At 41.4% G+C, this 27,766-nt stretch overlaps 1 protein-coding gene across 1 annotated transcript; it reads left to right on the top strand.

Moving 5' to 3' along the window:
* Positions 1 to 690: 690 nt before the first annotated feature.
* On the top strand, positions 691 to 27,635 carry BFSP2 (beaded filament structural protein 2). Its single transcript, XM_018555949.1, has 7 exons — positions 691 to 1,336; positions 10,744 to 10,826; positions 16,208 to 16,364; positions 17,897 to 18,058; positions 21,766 to 21,894; positions 23,356 to 23,576; positions 27,550 to 27,635. Exons 1-7 carry the CDS (start codon positions 881 to 883, stop codon positions 27,551 to 27,553), a joined length of 1,212 nt encoding a protein of 403 aa, XP_018411451.1. The 5' UTR covers positions 691 to 880; the 3' UTR covers positions 27,554 to 27,635.
* Positions 27,636 to 27,766: the final 131 nt, after the last annotated feature.

Raw genomic sequence — 27,766 nt, 5'->3', positions numbered from 1 at the left:
AGTAAGCCTGAAAGGAATGTACTGAAAGAATATGTAGGCTGCCATTGCTAACCTTTCCCTTTGAAAATGCTTGTTGTCTTGGAATCATGCTGACCCAAATGCTTCTATACTTTGAGTCACTGACCTGGAAAAAGTATCCAGATCAGGAGTTCTGACATCACTTTGAGCTTCAAATCTGAATCCTTGTGTTGTGGTGACCTAAAGTGTTAAAGCCAATAACAGCCAGGCAACCCCTTCTAATAATAACTTTTACCTTTTACATTCACATCCTTGATTGTGAATGTTGGGCTGCAAAAATTTCTTAGCAAGCTGAAAAAGTATCTATTTTTTGCAGGTCCAGTCATTTCTTAACCCCTGTCTGATTATAAATAACAAAGCTCATATCTGTTGATTTGCTAGTTTGTATTGTTGATTTGTAAATGATGTGTATGGTTATCTTCAGTGAAACATGCAAGAAAGTTATTTTTACAGTGCTCTGGGGCCGTATAAAGTAGGGAGTTAAAACCTTCTGGTTAATCTGATGCTGTAACATTTGTAAGAGCACAGCTATGACACACCCATGTGTAAATGTCTGGGTAAGCATCGATTTTATTGTCCATACAGACTGTCAGGTATAAATCGTGTGGCATGACCGTTTGTCATTGGCCATTTATTTACAGCACAAAGATTATTCCTGAAATGAACTGCTGAGTCAGTAGATGCTGTTGAACAATGATACAGAATTCTCCATTACAAACAGTCCAAAGACCACATTCTAGAAATGCATATGACGAGATGTAATCCCAAAAATGCAACAACGAAAAAAAAACCAACGTAACATGGAGAGGGGAATCCAGAGATTTTCAGAGCAGGGACAGTGTGGTGAGATCTTCCTGCAGCAATGCCCTTACCAAGGCGTAGATCATCTATCTTGGGGCAACAGCTCCCTTTGTCCTCTGCAGACTGTTCTGGGGTTTCCAACCGTAGGGTCAGCATCGGGAGTGCCAGCAACCTACCCAGGTCTCCTGGAGTGTATGTAGGAAGTGTACCAACCGGGGGTGTAAGTAGCCTTGGTACTCGAGTATCTCGACGGGCTCTTGGCATCAGCAGTGTTTTTATGCAGGGATTGCGTAGCTCTGGTCCACCTGTTCCTGTAAATCAAGGTTTGGAGAGAGGAAGAGCTCCCACATTTGAATCTCTGAATTGTTGCCTGGTGGAGTACATAGATAAAGTAAGAGCCCTAGAACAGGTGAACCGTGAGCTGGAAGAACACATCAGGGTATACCTGGACAAAAAGGCGTCAACTGTGAGCAGTTGGGGATCACTCAGGGATAACTGGGAGAATATATATCATCAGGTAAGTGGTCTGTTAGTTTTCTAATATGATTGCTGTAATTCTGTAAGAGTAACAGATTTTTACTTTTCTATGCACACAAATACTTGTTATACATTCTTAAATGTTCCTACATACATTTCAGCTATAATAATATGTTCATAGTTTGTTGGTGCCCCCTTATTTTATATATTTTTTATTTTATACTCATTTTCAACATAGAATGGTTATTTTGCGGCACAACAGATCTTTATAGAATGGAGGTCCTACCTGTCTCACAAAAATGCATTCAAGTACCTTAACTATTAACAAAAATGTTGCTTATTTGTGTATCACTCAACTCTAGATCCTCAAATCATCTCTGAATTGGTGCTGACACTGTCCTTCCTTCTGGAGGGACACTAAACACAGGAGTTAAATCTTAAAAATACATTCAAGTACCTTAACTTTTAACAAAAATGTATCTTATTTGTGTATCACTCGGCTGTAGATCCTCAAATCATCTCTGAATTGGTGCTGACACTGTCCTTGCTTCTGGAGGGTGGCTACTTTTATTCCCCATGGTCTTTGTGTGTGTTGTAAAGTAGCCACCGCTCCAAGCTCACTCCTTTGATGGACTACAATCTCAATAAAAATTAGTAAACCAAACATGAGATTGTAGTCCATCACAGGAGTGATCTTGGAGCGGTGAATACTTTACAACACACACAGGGACCATGGGGAACAAAAGTAGCCACCCTCCAGAAGCAAGGACAGTGTCAGCACTTATTCAGAGATGATTTGAGGACCTACAGCTTAGTGATACACAAATAAGATACATTTTTGTTAAAAGTTAAGGTACTTGAATGTATTTTTAAGATTTAACTCCTGAGTTTAGTGTCACTTTAATATTTTTATCAATGTGTTTTTCCATTTAGCTGACTATAGTAGTAAAACTCTATTCTTTCTAGCTGACACCAAATGATGTCTAATATTATATAATAAAGCGGATATTCCGAATTCCAATTCACCTAGCCTCTCTATTCATACAATAGATACTACTTACTATTTGACTTTAGTCAAAAAAGTATGCTCAAAAGGGTTTCTTCTAATTAATGTTGATACACTATAAACAGGTTAAAGATGGCCATACACCAGATTTGCTCAAATGTTCACTTTCTGATGGTTAGTGGCTCTAATCGACATTCGTTTTTGACAGTAGCGAATAGGAAAATCAGTGTAGCAGGATAGAAAATATTTCTAATTTCTTATCTGAATTAACGAAATTCTAACCGTGAATGCGATTATCATTCAGGAAAAATCGTAATGTGCATGTGCTAGCACAAACGAAATCTGTTTAATACATCTGGCATTAAATAGCAGGTCTGAACAAAATTTTGAAGGGGTTTTAAATTAAAATTAGTTAACGCAACGATGGCAAGATCGAATGCTCTGATGAAGGAGCTGGAATGAACCTTCAAAGAAATTCTAATAGTGTGTGGTCAGCTCAATGCCAGTCACACACACGCAGGTTTTGTTTAATATTTGATCTATCAAATTATACTAACAAATGTCTTATGCGGGGGTATTGTTTAGATATCTCCTCACATTTGTTAGTTCACGCTATATTTCATTGATTTTAAAAACTGAATGTGCATGACTGACTTTTTGTGATCTGCTTTGCATTCCACATTTGACCTTACTTGTTCAAACAAATGTTGGTCCAAATGATGGCAGCCCAAACACAATTCTTTGGTGGGCTAGTTAAAAGTTTAAAATGCACATGTACACATACATGCACATGGTATAGAAGAAATGCACAACAAATGGTCTGAATGATGTCCTTGTCTTCTTTGGTAAATCAGTTTATACATGACTCCTATTAAAGTACAAATTGTTAATTCTGTATAAATGAGTACTGGAAGAGCTGTAAAGAAAATCATGTGATATTGTAACTCTGGGCTGGTTGTATGTAATTTGTTGAATCACAAGGTGGCAGCAGACATGCATACAAAGCTCTCTCTTCACCTGAGAGAATTGCATAGCTTGTTTTCCAGAGATTTGTGTAGAAAGTAATACATGCTCGTGCAGCTGCATTTGAAACAGTGATCCTCAGAGATTTATGGCCCAGACCACTCTTCACATGTGGCAAGCATCGCCAATTATAGTGTGCGATTTACAAAGCTGGTGTGTGAGATTTGTTCATTTTCAACTCCACACAGCTACAAAAAACGCTCTCTTTGCACTTTACAAAGCTGGTGTACCTAATCTTTTCATTTTCCACTTGGCCCAGCCAGGGAGGGACTGGGCTGGCGGCATTCAGACCTCAGTGCAGGACCTTCAGTCAATGATACATGCTTGACATCATTTAACTATCTGCTCCCCGTTCAGACCTGCAATCACAGCATCTGACAGAGGGGAAGTCTTCAGTTTTAAGATGCCAGTTGAACATATTCTGTGAGCCAGATAGGAAGTGGATGCTGTAATATGTGAAAGGGTTTGTCACAAGAATCCATGTACTGTAGGAACGTTTCACTATACCAACAAATCACTGCACCATGGCACATTGCGTTTTACCTTTTCTGTAGCTCACACAAATCTGTTCCTACTAAGAAAGAAATACTTGGCTGTGTTTGCCCCCACCCAGGCCAAAGTTCCCCAGTACTCCCCTGACACCAGTTTACAATATTGATCCATTCTTCTCTCCACCTTGCATGGGAGTCAAAAAGTACACTACCCATCCAAACCACCTCTTTATAAGTACACCCTCCTTTATTTTACCCACACACTAATCTCTATAAAGGCTTTTGATGAAATGATGCACTGAGGGGACAATGTTGCCCTCCAGTATCACTGATTACTCTATGATTTGTGCTGCCATGATTTGGTGAAGCAATATCAGAGAATGATCAACGGCCTTTGCAATGTTTGCATAAGCTACATTTGATCGTGTTGGACCAGCAGCATATAGCAGACATCTGCAGATGAGGGCCACAGCTTGGCAACCAATGATATAAAAAATCCAAGACCATTTTTAGGATAGAGAGTCTAAAACATCTGAACAATATATTTCTCCACTACTGTCTAACTTAAAATCTAGAACAGAGTAAGTTTTGTAAAGAAAAATAAATCTTTTAACACTATGATGAAGTCAACATGTATTAGATATAATGAATATCACCTGTTCGCAGATGGGACTGCAAGCATAGATCTAAATTTAGGCCTACCATGGACACCTCCAAGTCTCGATCATATCTGTCATACGCGACAATGAAACACATTGAAAATGTTTGGGACATTTCCAACTTTTAGACTTGTGGTGCCTTTTCCACCCCAAGAACCCATATTATAGCTTTTTGTTTTTAGCCTCACCAGCCTTGCACTCACATCAGATCTGTTCTTGATCAAAAATCAAGTTCTCTCTCTTCTTTCTAGAAATATTTTAAAACTGGAAACAGAAAAACATACTCGGGTTGATTTTACTTTGCAAGGGAATTTTTCTTTAGCTTAGCGAATGAAGTGAAGCTCTGCTGTCTTCCATCATCCAATGTGTGCAAGCAAAAACAATATTTTTTTTTAAATGTTGTCCTTGCACATGATTGAATATTCTTTGCAAAGTGAATTTTCACCACATTAACTAAGCTAAGTGAAAATTCCCTTGCAAAGTGTAAATTTACTTTGCAAAACAAGCATGCTTTACTCCTTAAGGTATCGCAACCCCTGCATTTTCATAAACTCTCAGGTTCACACACTTTTTCCGGAGCAGATCTGGACCAGATCTGGAATGCAGTGCATTGCATTTTGCTGCGGCCAAATCACATTTTTATTGTGATTTTACAGTGATTTGGCCGCGTTCCAGAGCTGGGTTGTTTTCTTTTAGCTTAAAATGGGCTTTCAGGTGCAGTCCAGTGCGTTTGTATGCTTTTTGATGTGTTTCCATGCGTTCCAGTGCATTCCAGACCAAACAAAATGAGACATGCAGTATTTTTCTGGTCTGGTCCGGAAAGGACTGCGCTGGTGTGAATAGAGGCCAAAAATAGCATAGGGATACTTTAGGATGCATTTTGGGTCCGGAAACAATCTGGCCTGGTCTGGAGTTGATATGGATGTGGTGTGAATGGGCCCTTAAACTCACCGTGGAAGACTACACCCCGACTTATTTAATTAAGAGCGAAAGAGAACTACAATTAAAGTTTTAACCAGAATACATTATTACACACAGAAAACCTCAATATGTACAACTGGTGAATTGCAAGTGGTAAACTGTGTGAATGTCAAAGCCATGGCAATATTACTATACAGAAAAAGTAATTTAAAAAAATAAAAGGATATGATATGAGACTGTTTTAAAGTATAAGGTATTAAATGGTTATAAGAATTATAATAGCATTTTTATTTAATAAACAGCACAAGGAGCATAGCATCAGCATGGTAACTGAACTTAGTGATTTGCTCCTAGAACAGCTTTACTGAATAAGCCTGTTAGCACCTTATACAGTAAATCTGGTCTAGGAACAAATCACTAAAGTCAGTAGCCATAACATTCAGTCAGGATCCATCTTGTTTTAGTGTGCGCTGTGAGCTACTTCTTCTACAATAAAATGGTGACAGTTGCAAATTTGTATGTTGCACGACATTAGCGCAACTTATTATCAAACCCCAAAATTTAGTGAAAAATGCACTTAAGTTAAATTTAGTGCCCCAAAACACTATATGAAACCATTTATTTAAAAAAAATATAAAAAGAGGAGGTTACAATGATTAAAGAGATACCCAACATACCCAGGTTAAAAATTGTGTGTGTAAATGAAAGTGCAACAGAATTCAGTACCCCAAAAAGGTCCATACACGACGCTTTAAAAGCCCCTACAGGTCATCAGTTTAGAGCTACGCGTAAAAATTGGCCCCAAAATTATTGTTCTCACTCTGGCGTGTGCGGAGATTCCCAACAACGCAATTGTCTTTTTCGTACATAGGCACACCCGACGCGTGTTTACGTGACGACGTGCGTGCTTGCGGGGGACTTTACATTAGTTTTTATTATTTTTACATTTTATTTAATATTATTTTTAAAATAGTTTTTTTTAAACTTTACTTTAATTGCTATCACATAGCCCCTATAGCATATTGGTGGTGACAGTCCTCTTTAAGGTGATACTGGGGGTCCAAAAGACCCCTAGTATCACCTTTCTACTTTAAATAAGCTATTGAAGTGCAGATCGCACTTCAATAGCTTATTGCTGGGCTTCAGGAGCCCAACAATGACAGCTATGGGACCGGAAGAGATGCAATATGCGTCGCTCCCCGTCCCGTAGCATGGGGAGGAGAACGGTGAATGGACGTTCGCCGCTTTCCTCCCCAGCTTCCCAACAGGCCCGTAAGAGGGACAACAGAGCCCAGAAAACATGGCGGGGGTGTCGGGCGGGGGGGGCAGTCACTTTACCGGATCATAGAAGAGATCTGGCGGCAGCTGAGCCGCAGAATCGCTCCTACTGTAAAGCTGGCCGCCAGCTCTACAAAATCGCCAGGAGTCTGTTAACCTCTTCAAGATTCATGACAGGATTATCCCGTCATTGCTCATGAGGGGGTTAATGTATATGAAAAAGTAGTACTGTATATATAGTACAGCACATAATTAATTTAAAGGACAAGTTTATTTACTTTCTAATAGTATTGTCAATCATAGCTGTTTGCTGAAGGGTCCATTTCCCACACACAAGCTGTCAGAAACACATTTATTGGCCTTTCATTGGGAACACAAACACTGCTTGGCAACAGAACATGACCAACAACACACAGTCCCACAAAGGAGACTGAATGGAGGGCACTTATCAAAGCTGAAGCAGACAGAATGTGGAGCAGTTTCCCATAGTAACCAATTAGCTACTCATCTCAGTTTGTTTAGTTAAGATTTGAAAATGAAAGAGAATTTGATTGGTTGCCATGAACAACTGCTCCAGATTCTGACTGCTCCAGTTTTCATAACTTTCCCCCAATGTGTATTATGTAAGTAAATTTCATATTGCTATAATTATGAGACAAAACACAAATATAAAATAATTCAAACAACAATGTCACAGTTACTCAAATAGAAAAAGCAAAACTATAATTACACACACACACACACACACACACACACACACACACACAGTATAATTGATTGGTATGTGGTAACAATTGATAGGAGATGGTAAATAGGGTGTGACAGCATTGAATTCATAACTGAAGTGCCACAAATATCACATGGTACAGAAAAAGCTTGGATCATGGATAGGGACAAGCTATGGCAGCTGATGACTTGCCAGTGATTAACTTGGTCACTGAAGAGTGAACAATTGCACACAGCCTAAGACAGAAAAAATCGAACATACCTAAATATAAAATATTCTATAAATATCATCAATGTTCTGTTTCATAATCTTGTTATTATTTTCAAAAAAAGCAAAAGGGAAAACATACACGTACAACACATCATGTATGGTAAAATCAGTGAGCTTGTGCAGCAGCCATAAACAGCAGAAAATAAGAACAGTACAAGATGAATAGGAACAGTCATTACAACAAGTAGGTCGAAAAAATAAAGCCTTCGGATGTATGTATAGACACACAATTCTAATCCCTGGTAATATGAAAGATTTCCTGTACAATGTTCCAGAGAGTTAGGCCACTGCATGTAAATGGAAGGCAGATAACTATCCAGCTAGAAACTTTATAAGGAGGTACAGTAAATGTGCTGAAGCTTATTGTTAAGAATAATTTCATGGTTTGCACAATGGGTAAGTTCTCAAGATACACTTTGGCCTGGGATGTACAAGTGAATTTTGGTTGCATGGATTGGGTTTTCTTCTAGTACTCTATTTGTGTCTGTGTTAATTAAAAAAACTAAAACTGTAGAATTAGATTCCTTTAATAGATGACCTGGGTTTAGAAAGCCATTCTAGGTGTAGTGAAGTCATCAAACATTTACCTTAGACATGTTTAAAATAATGCCCTCTGGTGCTTCAGATTTGAGGCCATGCATTGGGCCACTGACATCAGCAGTCTTTAGAGTAAACAAAGACTCCTAGGACATCAGCACCCACAATACAGAGCAGCTGCAGGCCATATGACCCAACATACTGACTACAGGTCATGTGACTTAGAAGCAGAGAATTATGGGACCCTTAGTAGCAAAATAAGAGTTTGATTTCTTTTTGATTTCTTTACTACCCTAAGCCTGCCCCCAATGCCTGGGTGATCTAATAAAACTAAAGTGTACATACTTCTACAGTTTAGGTCTGCTTTGACATGTAAAAAATATATTGACAGAAGGAAGCTCAGTTGTGCTATCAAAGTTTAGTTGGGCTCCCTACAGCTGATTTGAACACCCCTCCCCCCGATGACTGGTGATCTGATTACTGCTGTGGGGAATGATCAGGAAGAAGAGGTGAAAGAAGCACAGATCCAAATAATAAATGAAGCAAGCAGAGGCCTTCATGTAGAGCTTCTTCTCCAGCAAACTGTCACAAGAACAGTAAGCAGCAGAGTAATGATATCGCCAAATCTCACTGCACACCTTGTGAAGCTATCAGTCAGTGGCAGCAGTGCGTTAGATGACCATACACAGTTATACAGCTATATGCGTACATGCATACAAATTTTACGGTTGTATGGCAGTGTATCGCATGCATATATCCAATGTTAACACAAAATTATTTTTTCTGTTATCAGGGCTGTACAAGCAACTCTGAATGGTAAATACCTATGTCTCCCTTAAGCTTTGTGCTTTGAGTTAGCTTCAAAGATTATATTAATCCAGCACTGTATGTTTGCTAGTACAAGAAGTGCAATGTTTGACTTTATTCTCTAATAAACTGTACAGATGTTTCATACTGGAACTTCAGCCAAAACTTTGAAACTAGATGGTTCCAAGGCTTGTAAAACAGGATTTTAAGTAGAACCAAAGTTAACGTTTTTTATTTTGGATTTAGATTCAGAACTTCATTTGGGTTTATACTGGTGTCTGTGTCCCTGCTGGGGAAATTTCTTGTAATAAAGTTAAAGAAAATATGCCCAGGAAACAGAGAGAACAATAGAAGTACTTTTAATAGAGTGGTGAGGAGGTAGAACTTCTGTCAAGCTTTTATAGTTATCTTAGTATTTAGCAAAGAGATTTTCCTGACTTCAGGTCACCCTTTTCTTCTCCCTTCACCATTTCATCCAAAACATAAAGTTTTAGTCTGAAAATCCACTCAGTGGAACCCTGGTACAGTCCGATCTACAGTCCAGAGAAGTCTCATCAGAAGTAGTCTTCAGGGGATGCTTGAGGCTAAAAAGCCATTACTTCAATATAGAAAAAAGGCCAAGTTACTTGCCTATGCATAAGAACACAAGAACTGGTGTGAAGAAAATGGCAGAAGGTGCTCTAGATGGATGAGTCCAAATTTAAAATATTTGTCTGTAATAGAAGGCACTTTGTCCCCCAAAGGCCTAGAGAGTGGTGCAATGATGAGTATTTGCAGGCAACAGTGAAGCATGGTGGAAGTTTCTTGCCGGTTTGGGGCTGTGTTAACAGATAGTTATATAATGTGCAGCAACTGTCATTGACTACAGGTTCTGCCCTGTTGGGGTTCAAATGGGGGAGCTATCTATCTACCTATCTATTAAACCTGATCCCCCATTTTATACATACTTGGTGGGACTGTAGTTCCACAAAGGATATATTTTGTCTGATTACAAGTTGATCTTGCCAAGCACCATTTGCTTGATCTATCCTATACTACAATCTGATCTAAATGCCTCCCTTCTTCCCCTCTCTCACAATCCAATTTCCTTGCTTCAATTCTATCTTGCTGACCTCTGTCCCCATGTCTACCCTCCAGTCCTGCTTTCTCCTCACTGCCCTCTCCACAATCCAGATTTACTGCGCCCTCTATCCCATTACAACTCAATCCAATCTCACTGCTCCTTTTGTCCCCTTTCTCCACTAACCGTTCATGCTACCTCATTTCTCCTTCCTTCACAATCCAGTCCTGCTGGCTCATTTTTCCTCCTCCACAATCCAAGTTCCAGTGGCGTCACTATCACCATAGTGACCCAGGCGGCCACTATGGGGCCCGGGGCATAGTGGGCCCTGGCCAGGATGTGGAACAAAGGGCTCCCAAATGATGCCGTGCAGGCAGCCCGGGTCACTATGGCATCGCAGGCTGCTGGTTGTCACTGGCTGCTGTGTGAAGGAAGGTGCCGCTGTCCAGATCACTGACAATCAGTGACAGCCAGCAGCTGCGGTCGAGGAAGCCGGGGCCCAGCGGTGTCCCCGGGTTCCTCGACTGCATCAAAGTAAACTGTATCTTGGGTCAGTAAGATATGTTTGGCCTTGGTCCATGCATTTGGGGACAGGTTTGGACATGCTAATACATATACAATACAATGGAACATCTTAGTCATCTTTCATGGCTGTCTTGTTTTTACAGGTCGGAGATGCTGTGTTGGAAAATGCTCGCCTTATGCTGCAGACAGAAAATATACAAGCATGTGCAGAAGACTTTAAAGAAAGGTATCGAAACAATTACTGCAGATGACATAAACTAAATAAGTACTACATGCTACTAAGTGGTTGCGTATTGAAGTTTAAACTGCAGGGCTTGTCTGTTTGCAACTATGGGGTAAGCACAAGCAAAGAATGATGCAGTGAATCTTTTTGAACCTTTAGATCCAGTTATATCACTCAAAATTAAAGCAGTTATTAATAAAACATTTACATGTATAATGAGATACATTCATATGTAGTAAACACAGTACACAGATCGATCTTGCAATTGAGTCCTATATCAGAATTAGGCACCTACATGTACTTATTAACTCTATGAGGTTGATTTTCCATCTTAATTTTAGAAGGGAATTTTCACTTAACTTAAATAGGACCTTTACCCATATCTTCAAAACAACAACAAAGGCACCTTTAGAAATGTTTAGTAATGACAATCTACAAACAGATACTTATAATTGCCTGCTTTTTTTTCTTTGCATATCTTACTTTTATCTTCCTCCCCATTATTCTCATAGTGGCCATTTTTCCCAAGGGCAGATTAATACATCTCCCTTTACTTCCTGGAACTCTGGCACATGTGACAAGGACATGTGACCATGCACATCATCTCAGGGGAGGAAAATGCCTTTCCCTGAGGTCTTGTGAGATTACAGATGAGATTTCCAATCAATGCACTACTGATGTAACCTTCACAGGATGCAATGCTTGGGCATGATTACATCATTTGTGCCCAATAAGACCAGGAAGTAGAATTTGTAAGTAAAAGAAAAATATGTCTGTTTAACTAATCAATGTAAGATGATTTCATATCAGCATGCATATCTCCTGGTAAAAGTTCACGTTAACGAATATGGTGTAAGTTTATTTTGCAGGAAATTCTCATTTACATAAACAGAAAATTTAAAAAATATGAATTTTGTTAGCACACTTTTGGAGTAGTCAGCACGGCTTCTCCACATTCACTAAGTTAAGTGAAAACTCCCTTGCAAAGTGAACATGCTCAACCACCCATGGGTGGTTGGTACAGTTAGTAGTTGCCAGTCACATTCAGCTGGGTTTGTCCATGCAGCTACTTTAATTCTAATGAGACAGGAACACATCCCAGCTGGGGTATGTTCCTGACACTCATTGGAACTGAAAAAGTGACTTCAGTAAGCAGCGAAATGTCTTCGACATTACAAAGCAAGTGCAGTTTAATTAAACTTACTAAAACTAGCTATTACAGCTATGAAACATCTTCTTTTTATTCCCTTGTTTTATAGCAGAGTTGTTTATCTTTCCTACCATCATCTTTTGATCTATGACTAGATCAAAAGATGTTATAGCTTAGGGCTTATGCACATGTGCAAATATAGGTTTTAGACATACAGCGTAAAATATGACTGTATTTGCGTGTCTATAGGATTGTAGGAACAGAAATGGCTGTCCACAGTTATATGACTAAGCCCTTGTTCACACCTGAGCATTTTGTAGCGCGTTCTACACTCGACGAACGCTCTACAAAACACTCAAAAATATAAATCCCATTGTATTCAATGGTCTCGTTCCCACCTTGGCGTATTTCCGCCCGTCCCTAACACGCTACAAAACGGCCCACGCCTGAAAAGGTACAGGTACTACTTTGGGCCGTTTTGTTGCGCGTTTCGATTGGGATACAGCCAAGTAGCCTTCGGAACCGCGCAACGGGCGCGCAACTTTTTTACCGCGAATCGCGGTAAAAAAACGCGCGACAGACACGCAGATACAATACGCCTAGGTGTGAACGAGACCTTAATGCCAGTACAAGTGTTTTTTTCAGACCCATGGATATAAGTTCCCGAACTCGGAAGTTTTGCCTGTGTGTATGTAAATGTTAGCACAGGCCTTTACACGTGTACACCTGCACATAGGATTGTTTGGACAAAAATTGCTAAGGACAGAAAAACGCAGCGGCTGCGTCTTCTGAGAACCACAAGATACAAGCGTATTTTATGCTGTATGCCACTGTATTACGACTTTATGTGCATCCGTGCACATGAACCCTTAAAGGAGAACTATGAGGTGAGTGAAAATCAACCATCCTCATAGTTCGAGCCGACGTCTGACAATGAAACTGTCACACGTCGGCTCAATAGATCGGGAAGTGAGCGAACACATACCGTCACTCACTGACTTCTCGATCATCTTCCTGCAGAGAGCAGTGACTGTTAGTCATGGCTCCCTGCAGGGATTCCCCCCCCCTCCCCCCCGCTTCGATCCTCCAGCGCTGACTGGAGGAGCGGGCGGGGGCGGGTACAGCTGGCTCTCACGCAGCTGGGTGGATCTCGACAGTAATGGTGGTGCATGCTATAAGGGGTGGGGATGTGGCCTCTGCATCATTTGGCAACCAGTGATGTCACTGTTTCCCAGCAGCTGAGTGGGACACCGGCCAGAGCGTCCCAGGTTGCTATGAGCTGGGCGGGGAAATGTGTATGCCATTTACACATCACCCCATCTGGCTCTTAGCAACATGAGATGCTTTGGCTTGAGAGGGGGGGGGGGGGGCAGGCACATTGTGCAGCAGGCAAGCCAATGCCGCTCTGCCTGCCACCCTCCCACATGACCAAAAGAGATGCTGCCTCATTATAGGGGATGGGGCTGATTCAAGCCATGCTGTTTTCCTCTGTAAAAGGAAGTTCATAATCTATAGCAATAACTTCAGACTAAGGGCCCTTCACATCACACCTCTCTATTTTAGTGAGGGGCAGGTGCTGTGCATGTTTGGTGCAGTCACCAGCAAAACGCACCTTCCGTAGGATAGAACGTTAATGAATGTAAAATGCATCTAAATCACATAGGTGTGAAAAAGTCCTAAAGAACTTGTAAGGAAACCTAGAGCTGAAAAAAATGTTACCACCAGCAACAAATTACAATTCTCATGCTTGCAGTGTTTATTAGAAAAAATAACCTCACACATGACTGGATGCCATGGCAGTTCCATTGCATTTGCTTTTCAAAAGATTATTTAACTACTCTGTAAATCATGAAGTATATGTTATTTTATGAAGACAGGGCAATGAAATCAAGAATTTGCCTTTCAGCCTAAAAGTTAAATCTTGTAACATAAACCTTTAGCTAAGCCCCATTGTATGGACAACATACAGAAAATTGATTGAGTAAATAGAGTTTATTTTAACTATCAAGATATATCTCTTGATAGACATAAACAACATCTCAGTAATCGTTTCCTTCACATGATCACATTTGAATGCACGCTTTTGCAAATAAGTAAATATGTTTTGGAAAATAAACCTATGAAAGAGGTCTTTTTACACTCATAGGAAAGAAACAGAAAAATATTTATTTCAATTGGGCCTCTTTAGCTGAGAAACAAGAGCACATTTATCTTAGGAAAATAGGCTTACTGTATGCTGAAATTAGGCGTGTGGCTTTCCCTGCAAACACTGAACTTTTTATACCAAAAAAAAAAAAAAGTGTGTATAGTCATTAAAAGGAACCTGTTAGGATAGTTATACAGGAGCTGACTTTGCTAATTTGTTTTTTAAGGGGTATGGCTGTCATCTTCATCCTCCCCATCCAACTTAGTGAGCCACAGGCCTAGTAAAAGCATTGTATTCCAGGTGTCAGGACATCTGATATGTCTGTTTGTAAGGATGGACAGACCCTGCTTGGATTCTGTACCATGTTTATGCATTATGTTATTATCTATGTTCTTCTGTAAAATGTATTGTTATCATCTTTCCTGCATGGTTTTAGCCTTTGTTTTTTTTATTATTTCTTGTGCTGTTCCATTGCACAGTCACTTTCTTTAAAGTGGGTGGCCCAGGAGCAAAACAGAATGTTTTTCATGGCTACACCCGCAATCCTGAACTGAGGCATAAACGCCTTGTTTTATGTGTGTGAAAGCCTAAAGGTGGCCATACACTGTACAACCATCGCAAGACCTTAGTCTTGCGATGGTTGTAAAGGGATTAAAAAAACATACAATCTGCCCATCTTGGACGGGCAGATCGCACTCTCGATCATCGCAAGCCACGCCCCCTGAGGGGTGGGCTTGCGATGACTGTAATGAGGGGCGGGCTTACGCTGACTGCAAACGGGCAGTGTGCGCGTGTGCACATCGGCCCGTTCGGCAGTTGTCGAACCAGCAGGCCACCAACTCGCCGAGAATCGTACGATTCCCGGCGGGTTTTCAAACATGCTGGTTCGATGGAAGACGTGCGACCGTACAGTAGAAACGGTCGCATGCCTTCCATACACTGCACGATTCTCGTGCGATCGCGGGATTTCCCGCGATTCTCGTACGAGAATCGTGCAGTGTATGGGCACCTTAAATTACAGACAGGAAAACCCACTATTGGTTACCCCTACAAGCAGTACAAGGCATTCTATAGTTATTATTTTGAAATCATTTTAGATACACCACTGGGTTAGGCTCAGCTTTTTATGTAATCTTCTTGTATCTCTTGTTGATGTGAGTTCTTTATATATGTTTTATGTAAAATCCACTAAGGGGCAGATACTATAAGAGTATTTTTGCTCTTTGAAACCTTTAGCAGATTAATTGTGTGTTTGGGTGATTAAAGGAAAGTTATAATGGTTTGGGCAACATTTTATTTTAATTATTCAATATTTTTTCAAACAGACTAGCTGAATATATGAATACAAAATATCCCTGTGCCATAACAATGCAATTTACATGACTAAAGAAGACATTTTAATATATGTATCTTATTAGCACTGACTATGATAGAGAAAATAAAATCAGTACAAAACCACTATCTATTTCCTCGCAAACTGCTGCTGATGCATGTTGATTCATATATACAATCAACTGATTTACTTACATCACCTTGAACAGTAAACAGGTTCACCTCTAGTTTAGAAGGGAATTCCCAGAAATAAATGACATTCCCAAAGTATGTTTCAATAAACTGGGTGTTACTGTGTAAATGTCCTGCATATTATTTGAATGAATATGTGTATTCACCAGGATGTTTCCTTATGCAAAAAAAGCTGAGTTTCTGTGGTATTAATCAACTCTAATCTACTGGATATACAGAGGGGAATTTATCAAAACTGGAGCAGACAAAATCTAGAGCAGCTGTGTATGGCAACCAATCAGCATTCACCTTTCATTTTCAAACCTTAACTGAACAAACTGAAGAGAGAAGCTGATTGGTTGCCATAGGCAACTGCTCCAGATTCTTCTGCTCCAGTATTGATAAATTCCCCCCACAGTATATTGTTTTGAAAGTTGCTTGAACAAAAATCTCCCTTGGTGTATAATAAAATAACAGTTGGTTCCCCATATATAGTTTATATAGGAGAAGCCCACCTAATACAGGCCACATAAACAACATCTCAATACAGTATTTCATGGAAATGACACAATGTTTGAATTACAGATATGAGAATGAGCAGCCTTTCAGAAAAGCGGTGGAAGAGGAGATCCGATCCTTGTACAAAGTGATTGATGATGCTAACTTGACAAAAATGGATTTGGAAAGTCAGATAGAAAGCATGAAGGAGGAGCTTGCTTTGCTGTCAAAGAACCATGAAGAGGTAAAAAAATGAATGAGCTTTTGCAATGAGAAAGATGCCAGAAATAGACATAAGACTGGATTAGAAATGCTGCATTATTCTGTATATAATAGTATTACATAGCTCATAAGTAAGGGATATTCCAAAAACCTCAAGGGTGCTATCATAGCTGCAACGTCTGCACACCCTGTAGTTATACCTTTTCATGTGACGTAAAATGTAAGTAAAGGCACCAGATTAAAGACATTTCAGTAAAGAAACCCAAGCTAAATGCAGCAAACAACTTCAGCTATAATAAGCACGACCCTTGGAGGTACTACTAGCCTCTATGTGGGAGGGGTTTGGAGCTGATGTCACTGGAGGCTACTTCTTCCAATGCACTCATGAGAGTCAGGGGAAACAGGTGGGGCAGAGCCTCACCTAGTATTATGGACGAAAAAGCTGTCAGCTTCAAGTCTGAAGCTGACAGCTTCTTCTCCATTCACACGGCTTCTAACAGGTTACACAGCAGGGAAATCCTCCCCGCAGTGTAGCCGGTCATGGACGGAGCGCTGCCTGTTAATTACAGGTGGAGTTGCATCTGGCTTTGACAGTTACCTAACTTAGTGAGGCAAGAGCTGCAACAGCCTCTACTTGGTGTTAGAGGCTTGAGCTCTGTGGATGGTTTGGACCAATGGTAAAGCGCCATTGGCCCATGCTGTCCAATCAAAAAAAACACACAAAGAAACAAAAATCGATCTCGATGCCTCACCAGTGATGAGCAAGTGAGGGACAGGGAGGCTCCTCCCTGTCTCCTCCCTTCTCCCTCCCTCCTGCACACATAGCTTGGTGACTGGGTTGGGGGGGGTGGGGCATTGGCAGGCTGGGGGCGCGGCTGGGGAATGCCTCACCTTGCATGGAACGTACTGCATGTCACTGAAATCACTACAGTAAGAGAATATTAGACAAGCACATTATAAAATAGAATATTTAATACCTTTCCATCATCAAGTTAAATCTTTGCTGTCTTGAAGAGCTATGGATGCTGTTGGACTAGTCTGTCAATTTAGGTGCAGGATCTAAGTTCTAGGAACGTACACATGTACACATTGCTATTTCTGTGCTGCAACATTTACATTCTCACAGTATGCGACATTGAGCTTGAATACTAAAAAAGGGTATTCCAATCACAAAGCTGTTAACAGAACTTGTCATTACAAAAACATGTGGGCCGCCATTGTTGGCTGCCTCTTCAAGATGCCAGTTTCCTGGCTCTCATGCAAATCCCTGGCTTCAATGTTTACTGTGTCATTGACCTGAATAAATATCCAGCAAGTAGCATCAGAAAGCCTGATATTTCTGTTTGTGGTCAAATAACTATTGAAACCAGAAGATCAGCATGACAGCCTATCAAACATTTTCAGCCTATATATTTTTGTCTTGACAGTTTCCTTTCAGATGCTGGTCATTGAGGGAAAACATAGACGATGTAGCGATCAGCTTAATATGACACTAATATTTTTCAAAGAGGTATATCAAGCTTGTCAATACTGTTCAACAATATTATTTTCTAGGATGTGAAGATGCTGTACAAGCAGCTGGCAGGATCTCAGCTGGAAGAATTGGATACTCCAATTGGCACAGGCCTTGATGATATATTGGAGACTATTCGAATTCACTGGGAGAAGGACATTGAGAAAAACAGAGCTGAATCTGGTGCCCTTCTTCAGGCTAAGGTAAGTGATGTGTGCTTTATTCATACACAATGCTGTAGATTTAACTACAAAGTCTTAGGGGCTGATTTGAAACAGAGCAGATTACCTCGGTTCACGAACGCTTATAAAAAAAAAGGGTTGTAAAAAAAGATTGTGCTGTCCCAGATATAAGTGAACTTACATAACTCGTTTTCTGGTCACTCCTTTTGTATCAAATACTATTACAGGTGAAACTCAAATAATTAGAATATCGTGCAAAGTTCATTTATTTCACTAATGCAACTTAAAAGGTGAAACTAATATATGAGATAGACTCATTACATTGAATTAAAAATGGTTTATTTTATGTTCCCGGGGACATTTTGTCAGGGGACGGTCTCCTGAATCCGGGGACTGTGCCCAGAAATCAGGGATGAATGTAGGGCTGCAACAACTAATCGACTAAGTCGATACCAAGTTGTCGCACCATGGGCCTCTAGGTTGTACTTGCCCCCTGGGCTAAAAGTTGCGAGTCAGCCCCTGCTCAGTACTTGGTTTGGGCCCCTTTTGGAGCACTTACTGCAATTACTTTTGCACGATATTCTAATTATTCGAGTTTCACCCGTATGTGATAAGATTGATGTATCATGAAATAAAAAACATGAATGTACCACTGGAGGCAGTGTGCTGTACCCCTTTGTATGCAGGGTGGCTTCCACTGCGCCCTACATTTTACTTCTCAAGAGAAAAATGTTCTTTAAGTCATTAATTGCCTTTTGATTGCTCACCATGGTGCATCCTCTATCATCCAGTTCTGTTGCTTGAGTTACTTACAGGAGTTTGTAAGTAGTCAGACACAGCAATCCTAAATTTTTGTTTGATGCTGCCCCCTCTTACTCTTCTGCAGGCCCGGCGCAACCGCAAGGCAAGTCAGGCGGCCGCCTGAGGGCGCTGCAGGGTGTAACCAAAATGGTCAGGCTCAGCCCAATATGCATTGCTTTAGCTATAAATATTAAGAACATATCATCATGATTCCCCATGTTTAGATAGTAGATACATACAGATATATATATGCAAACTGTATTCTTCCGTATTGACATTGGTGTTGTCCCAGCAGTACTTACAGGGTAATATCAAACATGTACCACACACCCACACGCACACGCCATAGTTGCCAACATTTAAAGAAAAATAAGGGGGATACCTATACATCAAAAGAAAAGCGCAGTGCCAAGTGTGTAGGGGTGTGGCCAATAAGGTGGGTGTTGCTTTACTTCATATAGCTTGTAGTGTTGCAAGTTTCCCCCTAGATTACTATGTGTAATACAAAATATGGTCTTGGGGTATACTAATGAGAAAATGCAGTTAAAATGCCTGTTATTGCTGTCAGTGGGATGAAATAAGTCCGATCACTGATATCAGTGTGAGTAAAATAAGTCCCATTGTTCCTGGGGAAAATAAACAAATAGGAAATAAATGGCACAACATATAGGATAAGGCAGTACAGAATAAGGAATGTGCAGCATAGTGTACAAAATACAGTGTGGAAAAAGGAATGTGCACGGCAGTGTACAGAATAAGGCGGTATGGAAAACAAGATTCAGGTACAATTATGGCAGCTAGTAAAGCATGTGGAGAAACCTGTCACAGGCATTGGATGCAGGGCCTGTGAGGCTTAAATCTGGCAAGCAAGGAAGATTAAGCTGCAGGAGTTGCCTGGCAGTAGGATTCCTGGAGGCTGGGTCACAGGCATAATGCCAAGATACAGGCTGCTGACCAATTGGGAGCCCGGAGGTGATGTGGAATAAGGAATATACTGTACAGAGCAGTATTCATACAGTTATGTCTGCTATATACAATACAGCACAGGCCTTTCATGCACTGGTTTATGTACGGCGAGGTTTGTTGTGTTAAACTGGACAAACCTCAGTGGAAAGACAGTTTGCACCTGTAGAATGCCATGCAATTTGATTTTTTGTAAGCTGATATATTGCCAGACTGCACGTTCAGACTAGTTTGCCATGTTGCCAGGGCACCCATTGAGTATTAGGCCCCATTCACACCTAGGCGTATTGTAATATGCGCGTCTGTCGCGCGACCGTCACGCGGGTTTTTTACCGCGATTCGCGGTAAAGTCGCGCGATTCCAAAGGCCCTGGAAAACGCCCTACAAAACGGCCCAAAGTAGTCCCGGGACCTTTTCAGGCGTGGGCCGTTTTGTATGGCGTTAGGGACGGGCGGAAATACGCCTAGGTGGGAACGAGGGCATTGACTACAATGCAATTTATATTTTTGACCGTTTTGTAGAGCGTTCGTCGAGCGTAGAACGCCCTACAAAACGGTCAGGTGTGAACGAGGCCTAAGTCTCACAGGCACCTACAGGAGTAGCAGAAGCAGCTGGCAGCTGTGATTATAGTCATTTTAGCAGGGTTGTTCTCAGGCAATAGAGGCAACTGATGTACCAGGAAGGCATTAGTCTGTCCTTGAATTTATAGCTCAGTGTCCCGGATCCTGAAGGACAGTCCCGAGGCATAAACACTGCGGGACACTTGGCAACTAAGACACAAACATTAATATAGAAATATTGCAAAAGAGTAATTTTTATTTTATGATCATACCTAAATGTGTGCTCACACTGAATAGCTAACTTGGCCACCTCATAATAATTAAAGACAACCCGTACTGTGGAAGCTGTGCCCAAAAAAGGCCCGTTAAGGGCAAAGGACTAGTCACCAGTATTGCTTGGGGTCTCCATGCAGCTCATCTTTTCCCCATTACTGACTCACCATGCCTTGTTCTGGACTTTGTCTCCATGTGTAGGCCTTTCTAGAGGAGGTTTTGCTTCCTTATGTAAGAGCTGACTTCCTGATGACTAGTAATCTGTGAATGAATGAAGCAGAATCAGGTAGCTCCTTGTACTGCAGATCCTCTCCAGCAAGGAAAACATTGGGCAGCACAGCAGTGGTAGCCCTAAATCTCACCTCAAATCTCATGAGATAAGCAGTCAGAGACAGCAGAACCGTATATGATCTCACATCTTAGAGAGAAGAAAGTAGCGAATGGGAGTGGTTGCAGGTTCACAGGGGGGGGGATTCCCTGTAGTATCATCAATGTATAAAACGCCAATTGCCAACCAAATAGAGAGACAATATTAACAAGTTACGGCCCTCAGGGGATTCCATGAACTCCATCCAATAAAACCATGTCTGGAGATATCGCTTCCGCCTGTTTTGGAAGGACAAGGTCAGGTCCTCCATTTCTCTAATCTCCTCCACTTTGCGTATCCACATAGTCACTGTAGGTGGGAAGGGGCTCTGCCAAAGGACAGGAATGCAGGATTTAGTAGCGTTCAATAAATGTCGCACCACAGAATCGAGTAAGCTTTCTTGGACATTTGCTTGTTATGTAACAGGAAAGTAGAGGGGTCCACAGGTATAAAACACCAGCTTTTGCTGCAATATTGAGTTTAATCCAAAGATATCCGGCACAGTACTTTTTTTGCAACTAGATGTCATCAGTCTGATGGCCATCATCATCCAAACTACATGCTCTAAGCCCAGGTCATTAATCACCAGCTTCAGTGAGCATAACATGTGCTGGTATGTATGAGCCCTAATAGTCTTTATGTGCTCAAGCCTCGGGCTCCAGTCATATAAAATGAATTATCAGTGCAGAGATAAAGGTAGAGGTCTGTGTGCCTATTTTAACCATTATTTAGTAGAGTTGTGGCTTTGTTTTATCATTTAACAGCAATCAGCAGCTCTGCCAGCAGTGCAAAGCCAAGAAGAAGAAGTTGTGGAAACCCTGAGAGAGGAATTCCATGATACAGCCTGCAAAATCCAGAGCCTGCAGGCTGAGACTGAATCCCTTAGGACATTGGTGAGTTTAGCTGCTGTGTTAACAGGGAAAGCATATTAAATGGATTAAATAGACGGCAATAATGTTTATAGATCTACTACAGGTCTGCAGGCATGTTCAGTAGAACCCACATCTGTTAAAGGAGAACTATGAGGCGAGTACTTTTCACTCACCTCATTGTTCTAGCCGACCTGTGACAATGAGACTGTCACAGGTCGGCTCAGTAGATCGGGAAGTGAGCGAACACATACACATCGCTCACCTCTCGATCCTGTCACAGCCCTCTGCCGTGACAGGGGAGGGGCTGGATTACCCCTCCCCGCTCCAATCCGCCAGCGCTGACTGGCCGATAGGCAGAGCCAGCTGTCACTCACGCAGCTGAGCGGATCCAGACATAATTGTCGGGATTCGCTTCAGCTGCGGCGTCTCAGTATACCACGAGCAGTAGCTCGCGGTATACTGTGGCATCTCGGTATACCGTGAGCTGTAGCTCGCGGTATACTGAGCTTAGGGTGACGGGAGGACATTAGTTTGTGTCCTCCCGTTACCCTAAGGAGACCTATGGGGAAAAGCCTTAACCCCATAGTTCTCCTTTAATCTAAAGAAGCAACATTATGTACCATATACAGTACCTAAACAACTTAAAATACCATAATATGGGCATTCTAAATTATTTTGCTGCTTGCAACAACAACATGATTTAGAACAGTAGTTCTCAACCTGTGTAACCTCAGGGCCCACATTTGTCCTTGGTCATTAAGTTGCGACCCAAGTCGCACTGCAAAGGGATGCACGGCATTGCAGTACCAGGCGTTCGGGTGCAGGCGATCGGACTGTGTGTTTGGGGTGTACTAGTGTGAACGGACCCTCAAAAATACTGACAGACACACACACACACACACACACACAAGCAGACAATCTCACACACACTCCAAAAAAAAAAGTATATTTTTTTTTTTTATAAGATCCACTCCGTCTCCCTACCTTATGAGAACTGGAGTGGATCCTCAGCTTGGGGTCCAGGGTGGGCTGCTGTTCTATGATCGAGCGCCATCCATATGCGCAGTGTTTGTAAAGCTCCCTTGCGTGCCCTGCAGAGCACATGTGGGAGCTGTAAGCAATGCACATATGGATGGGGTTCCCTTATACTTCCAGCCCACCCCACTTCAAGCTGACATGCACGGCCAGGCAGCATATATTGAATGGCTGCTCGGCGCGAGAACTGACAGTGCTGCGCTAGGGGGAGGCTGAAGAGTCTGACACCTAGAAAAGTTGAATGCATGTGGCATGGGTTCGCGACCCACTTTTGGGTCACGAACCACCCAGTTGAGAAGCAAGGATTTAGAAGAAACAGGATACTGGCAAAATCTTTATACACTGTGCCCTGAGAATTGTGAAGGAGTAACATTTCTTCAGGTTTAACACTGGGTAGTTTGAGAATGGACATTACATATAACTATATTTCTATGTATGTGTTTGCAGAAAAGAGGTTTGGAGAACTCCTTGCATGATGCTAAACACTGGCATGACATTGAGCTCCAGAACCTGGGCTCTGTGATCACCAAGCTGGAAGCAGAACTGGAGGAAATTAAAAGTGAGACTGAGCAGCATCAGAGGGATCGAGAACATTTTCTGTCCCGTAAATTGCAGCTTGAGAAAGAAATATCAGCATACCACTCTATTTTGGATGGGGTGGAAAACAGGTAAGTGTGCAAAATAGGTGTTGCTAATTTACCCTGTCTTCTTTAAATTCCCTTTTTTAATATTTATCAGTACTTTAATTTATATTAATATATATTTTGTTATGCAGTGTTAAGCATTATACCTTTAAAGAGAACCCAAACTGCAGAAGGTGTGCCAAAAAAGGCAAGCAGGGGACAAAGGACTAGTCCCAAAAGGACTCCACCTCCCTTCTTGTTTTTTTATGTGCTGTTCCTACCTGCCAGTGCCTTAATCAGCCGCCAATTAAACATAAATTACAGTTCACTAGCTTTACCCTATAACGCTCTGTCCAACCCAGTCCTGCTATACATTTTCACACTAATTTCCACAAACTACTGAAACTGCAAACTCTGCCTGGCAAAGTCTCACCTTCTCTGGAATTCCCTTTTATGTGCTGTGTGTACTCTCCTAATCTTCAAACCAACATACACTACAAAGATTATTATTATTATTATACAGGATTTATATAGTGCCAACAGTTTGCGCAGCGCTTTACAATATAAGGTAGACATTACAATCACAATACAATTCAGGACTAGCTGGTAAGGAGGGTCTTCCCCTGAGGGCTTACAGTCTAAAAGGGAGTGGCAAGTGATACATGAGGAGGGAGCTGTGTGGGGATTAATTATTTGAGAATGCGATGGTTGAGTGGTTAGGTTGAGGTGGGATAGGCTTTCCTGAGGAGATGAGTCTTAAGGGATCGTCTAAAGGGAGTCAGAGTGGGAGATAGACGGACAGGTTGGGGTAGAGAGTTCCATAGGATGTGAGAGACTCTAGTGAAATCCTGGAGGCGAGCATGGGAGGAGTTGATGAGGAAGCTGGAAAGCAGAAGGTCTTTTGAAGAGTGGAGGGGACGGTTAGGATGATACTTTGAGACCAGGTTTGAGATATATCTGGGGGCAGAGTTGTGGATGGCTTTGTAAGTGATTGTTAATATTTTGAATGTTATCCTTTGGGCGATTGGAAGCCAGTCTAGTCATTGATCCAACAAGATTTCTTTCTAAACTATCTGACAAGACACACACTGCCATCTTATAAACTCTTTCCTCATGTTTCTACCTATTTTCTCTTTATCCCTTTATATATCTAATTAAAGCCTGTGTGTAGGCACAATGCATGCCATATAGGCACAATTCATGCCATACCACCAACATATATTCAAATCCTGTTTTGTTTTTAATTACCTGGTCCCTGGAGTGCATAAATCCTCTTCTTGGCCATGACACCATCAAGTGGGCACACTAGCTCTCCAATTCAGGCAGTCAATCACAACTCCTGTAAGTGGCTACAGGGGTTGCACAGGGTGACCACACTGTAGCGATTTGTAGCCTGGCATTATCACCTTTTAGGATGAATTAACCCTCAGTGGCAGGATCACCAGCTATTTGATCTATATTTAAAGGGCTACTGATTGCTTTTAAATACAATCAAAGTCCATTAAAGAGCATGTATCACACATTGGTTGATGTATGTTTTGCTACATGTTTTTGCATTTGTTTTTGTATAATGTTTCAATAAGAACTTAAACATATTTATGTTAAAAGGAACTCTGGGCATAACTATTCTTAACCCTTACGGTGGGGCTACCCCTGCAATGCAAAGGTTAATGTGACACTAAACTCAGGAGTTAAATCTTAAAAATGCATTCAAGTAACTTAACTTTTTACCATAACTGTACCTTCTTTGTGTATCTCTCAGCTGTAGATCCTCAAATCATCTCTGAATTGGTGCTGACACTGTCCTTCCTTCTGGAGGGTGGCGACTTTTGTTCCCCATGGTCCCTGTATGTGTTGTAAAGTAGCCACCGCTCCAAGCTCGCTCCAGTGATGGACTACAATCTAAATACAAATGAGTAAACTAAATGAGTGAGTTTGGAGCGGTGGCTACTTTACAACACACACGGACCATGGGAAACAGAAGTAGCCACCCTCCAGAAGGACAGTGTCAGCACCAATTCAGAGATGATTGAAGGATCTACAGCTGAGTGATACATAAATAAGATACATTTTTGGTAATGCTTAAGGTACTTGAATGTATTTTTAAGATTTAATTCCTGCGTTTGGTGTCACTTTAAGTGCTCGTTTTTATCTAGGGATGAAGATAACAAAAATATACACACCTTAACCTCCCAGCCACCTGGTTGTTGGACCAGTCCTTGCCACCTCACTCCCCCTCCATTCTGGCAGTCTATGGTCCTGTGAGTCATCATGTCCTTTATAGTGTATAGGATATAAAGACGCAAGGGACATTCCATCACAGGACCAGCGTAGGGGAGAGGCGATAGAGACAGGAGAAGCAGCTAGTTGGCTGCGAGTTTCGGGTGAGTAGAACCTTTTTATTTTCATCCCCTTGACAAAAATAAGCTCTTATCCCTTGTAGTGCAGGGGTAGACACACTGCAAGGGTTAAAAATAATTATGCTTTCTTCTTTAATATTAAACCTTGTTTGTATTATATCCTGTGTACAGGATATGATGATGCTATATCAATTATTATTATTATAATAATAATAGTTAACTGATGAGGTCAGAGGAGCCGATAGCTCAACGTTCTGATCGCCACACCATCTTTATGGCACGATGGAGACTATGGCTGTTGTTTCTTGACTCGGAGGATTACAGGGCCCTGACATGAGCTTATATATAAAACATATTGCCTTACAGCTTACCAGTATGGATTGCACCTTTAGAAGATTGGAATTATTACTTTAGCTTGGATGACCCTCCATCTCTCCCACCTCTTGTGCCTTTTCCTTCTGTCTGCTCTTCCTTTTCTGTACAGCTACTTTTCACCTTGTTTCTTTGTCATTCCTTTGCTTTCTCTAGGCTCTTCTCTTTTCTTCCCCTACTACTTCCTCCCCTACCACTCCTTCTTCGGCTTTTTCCGACCGCCAGACCTTTGTTTCGGGCTATAGCAATGCTCTCTACTACTAGTCTGTGATGGAGTCCCTGGAAGGGAAATGTCATTATGTTGCTACTGCTACTGCTACTGCTACTGCTACTGCTACTACTACTCACCTTCATTGCCAAACCTTGACCTAAACGAATGCTCGGAGCAGTCTCACACTCTGTGTAATGACTAGTGATATGGTACAGCTTGGTATAATTATACACAGTGGTCAGATGATGGCCCTTGGATTCTATGGCAGAGATGGGCTGAGCCTGAATGTGTCCGATGGTCCTTTATAAGTGTTTACCATGTACATTTTATTGTATGTTGTGGCATTGCGTGGCAATACCACGGTGTTAGGTGGCCTAAAAGTCACCCAGGATTCTCAGCCAGAGGGGCTGAGTGGCTCCAGGAAGCAATTGCTTGTACCAGGAAAGAGCTGGGTCAATGCTTTAGTGGCAGCCAGCACCTGATTGTGCACCTGTGTGCATCCCTCATGAGGAGGGTGCTGGAGTGTGTTCAGGGCTCCAGCTGGGAAGAGGAACAGAGGTGTTCAGGAGTCAGGAGGACTACACCCAGACGTCAGAGGGGAGCCAGGTGGCTGTGTGTGCTGGAGGCACCTAGAAGACAGCCGAGGAGACAGAGAGCCAGTGACACATGAGGGATGTGTTTAAGAGTGCCAGGGACTGGGACACAAGGAGTATGTGCAACAACCTGGAGTGGTGAGATTGTCATATCTTCAGTTTTGCTGAAATACAAGCAGACCTTGTATTATCGTTGAAGCTTTATTTTCTGTTGCTGAATTAAATAAAAGATTGTCCTGTTTATGTTTAAAACGGCTTCAAGACTGTTCCTTAAGCGCTCACCATTTGTGCTAACCACTCCAACGTCACAATGTCTGTATACCTGAAATGAATAAAAATTTGATTATAAACAAAAATTATAATAATAATATTATTTACACCTACTACTACTACTACTACTAATAGTATGTTGCTATTTTGTAAAACAGAGTACATCACATCACTGTAAATTTAACCATTGTTTATCTCTGTTGTATTTTTAGATGATGTTTCATACAACAATCAAATGAAGGCAATGCTCACAATCAAGATTACGATTAAGCAAATCTAAGTATATGTGCCATGGAATCGTTCCATGATAGATTTGGCAAAATCAAAGCTGATCTGGTTTCTCATTTGTTTGTGTGCAAGCCAATTTAATTTGTGTGCAGATTAAAAGCGTTGTATGAGCAATTTATCCAAATAAATTGGGATATTACC

Source organism: Nanorana parkeri, unplaced genomic scaffold (genome assembly GCF_000935625.1).
Source record: "Nanorana parkeri isolate BGI_ZX_2015 unplaced genomic scaffold, ASM93562v1 scaffold219, whole genome shotgun sequence".
In the NCBI taxonomy this organism is placed as follows: Eukaryota; Metazoa; Chordata; class Amphibia; order Anura; family Dicroglossidae; genus Nanorana; species Nanorana parkeri.
Note: the sequence above shows the minus strand (reverse complement) of the source record. Positions and strands in the feature narration are given on the sequence as shown.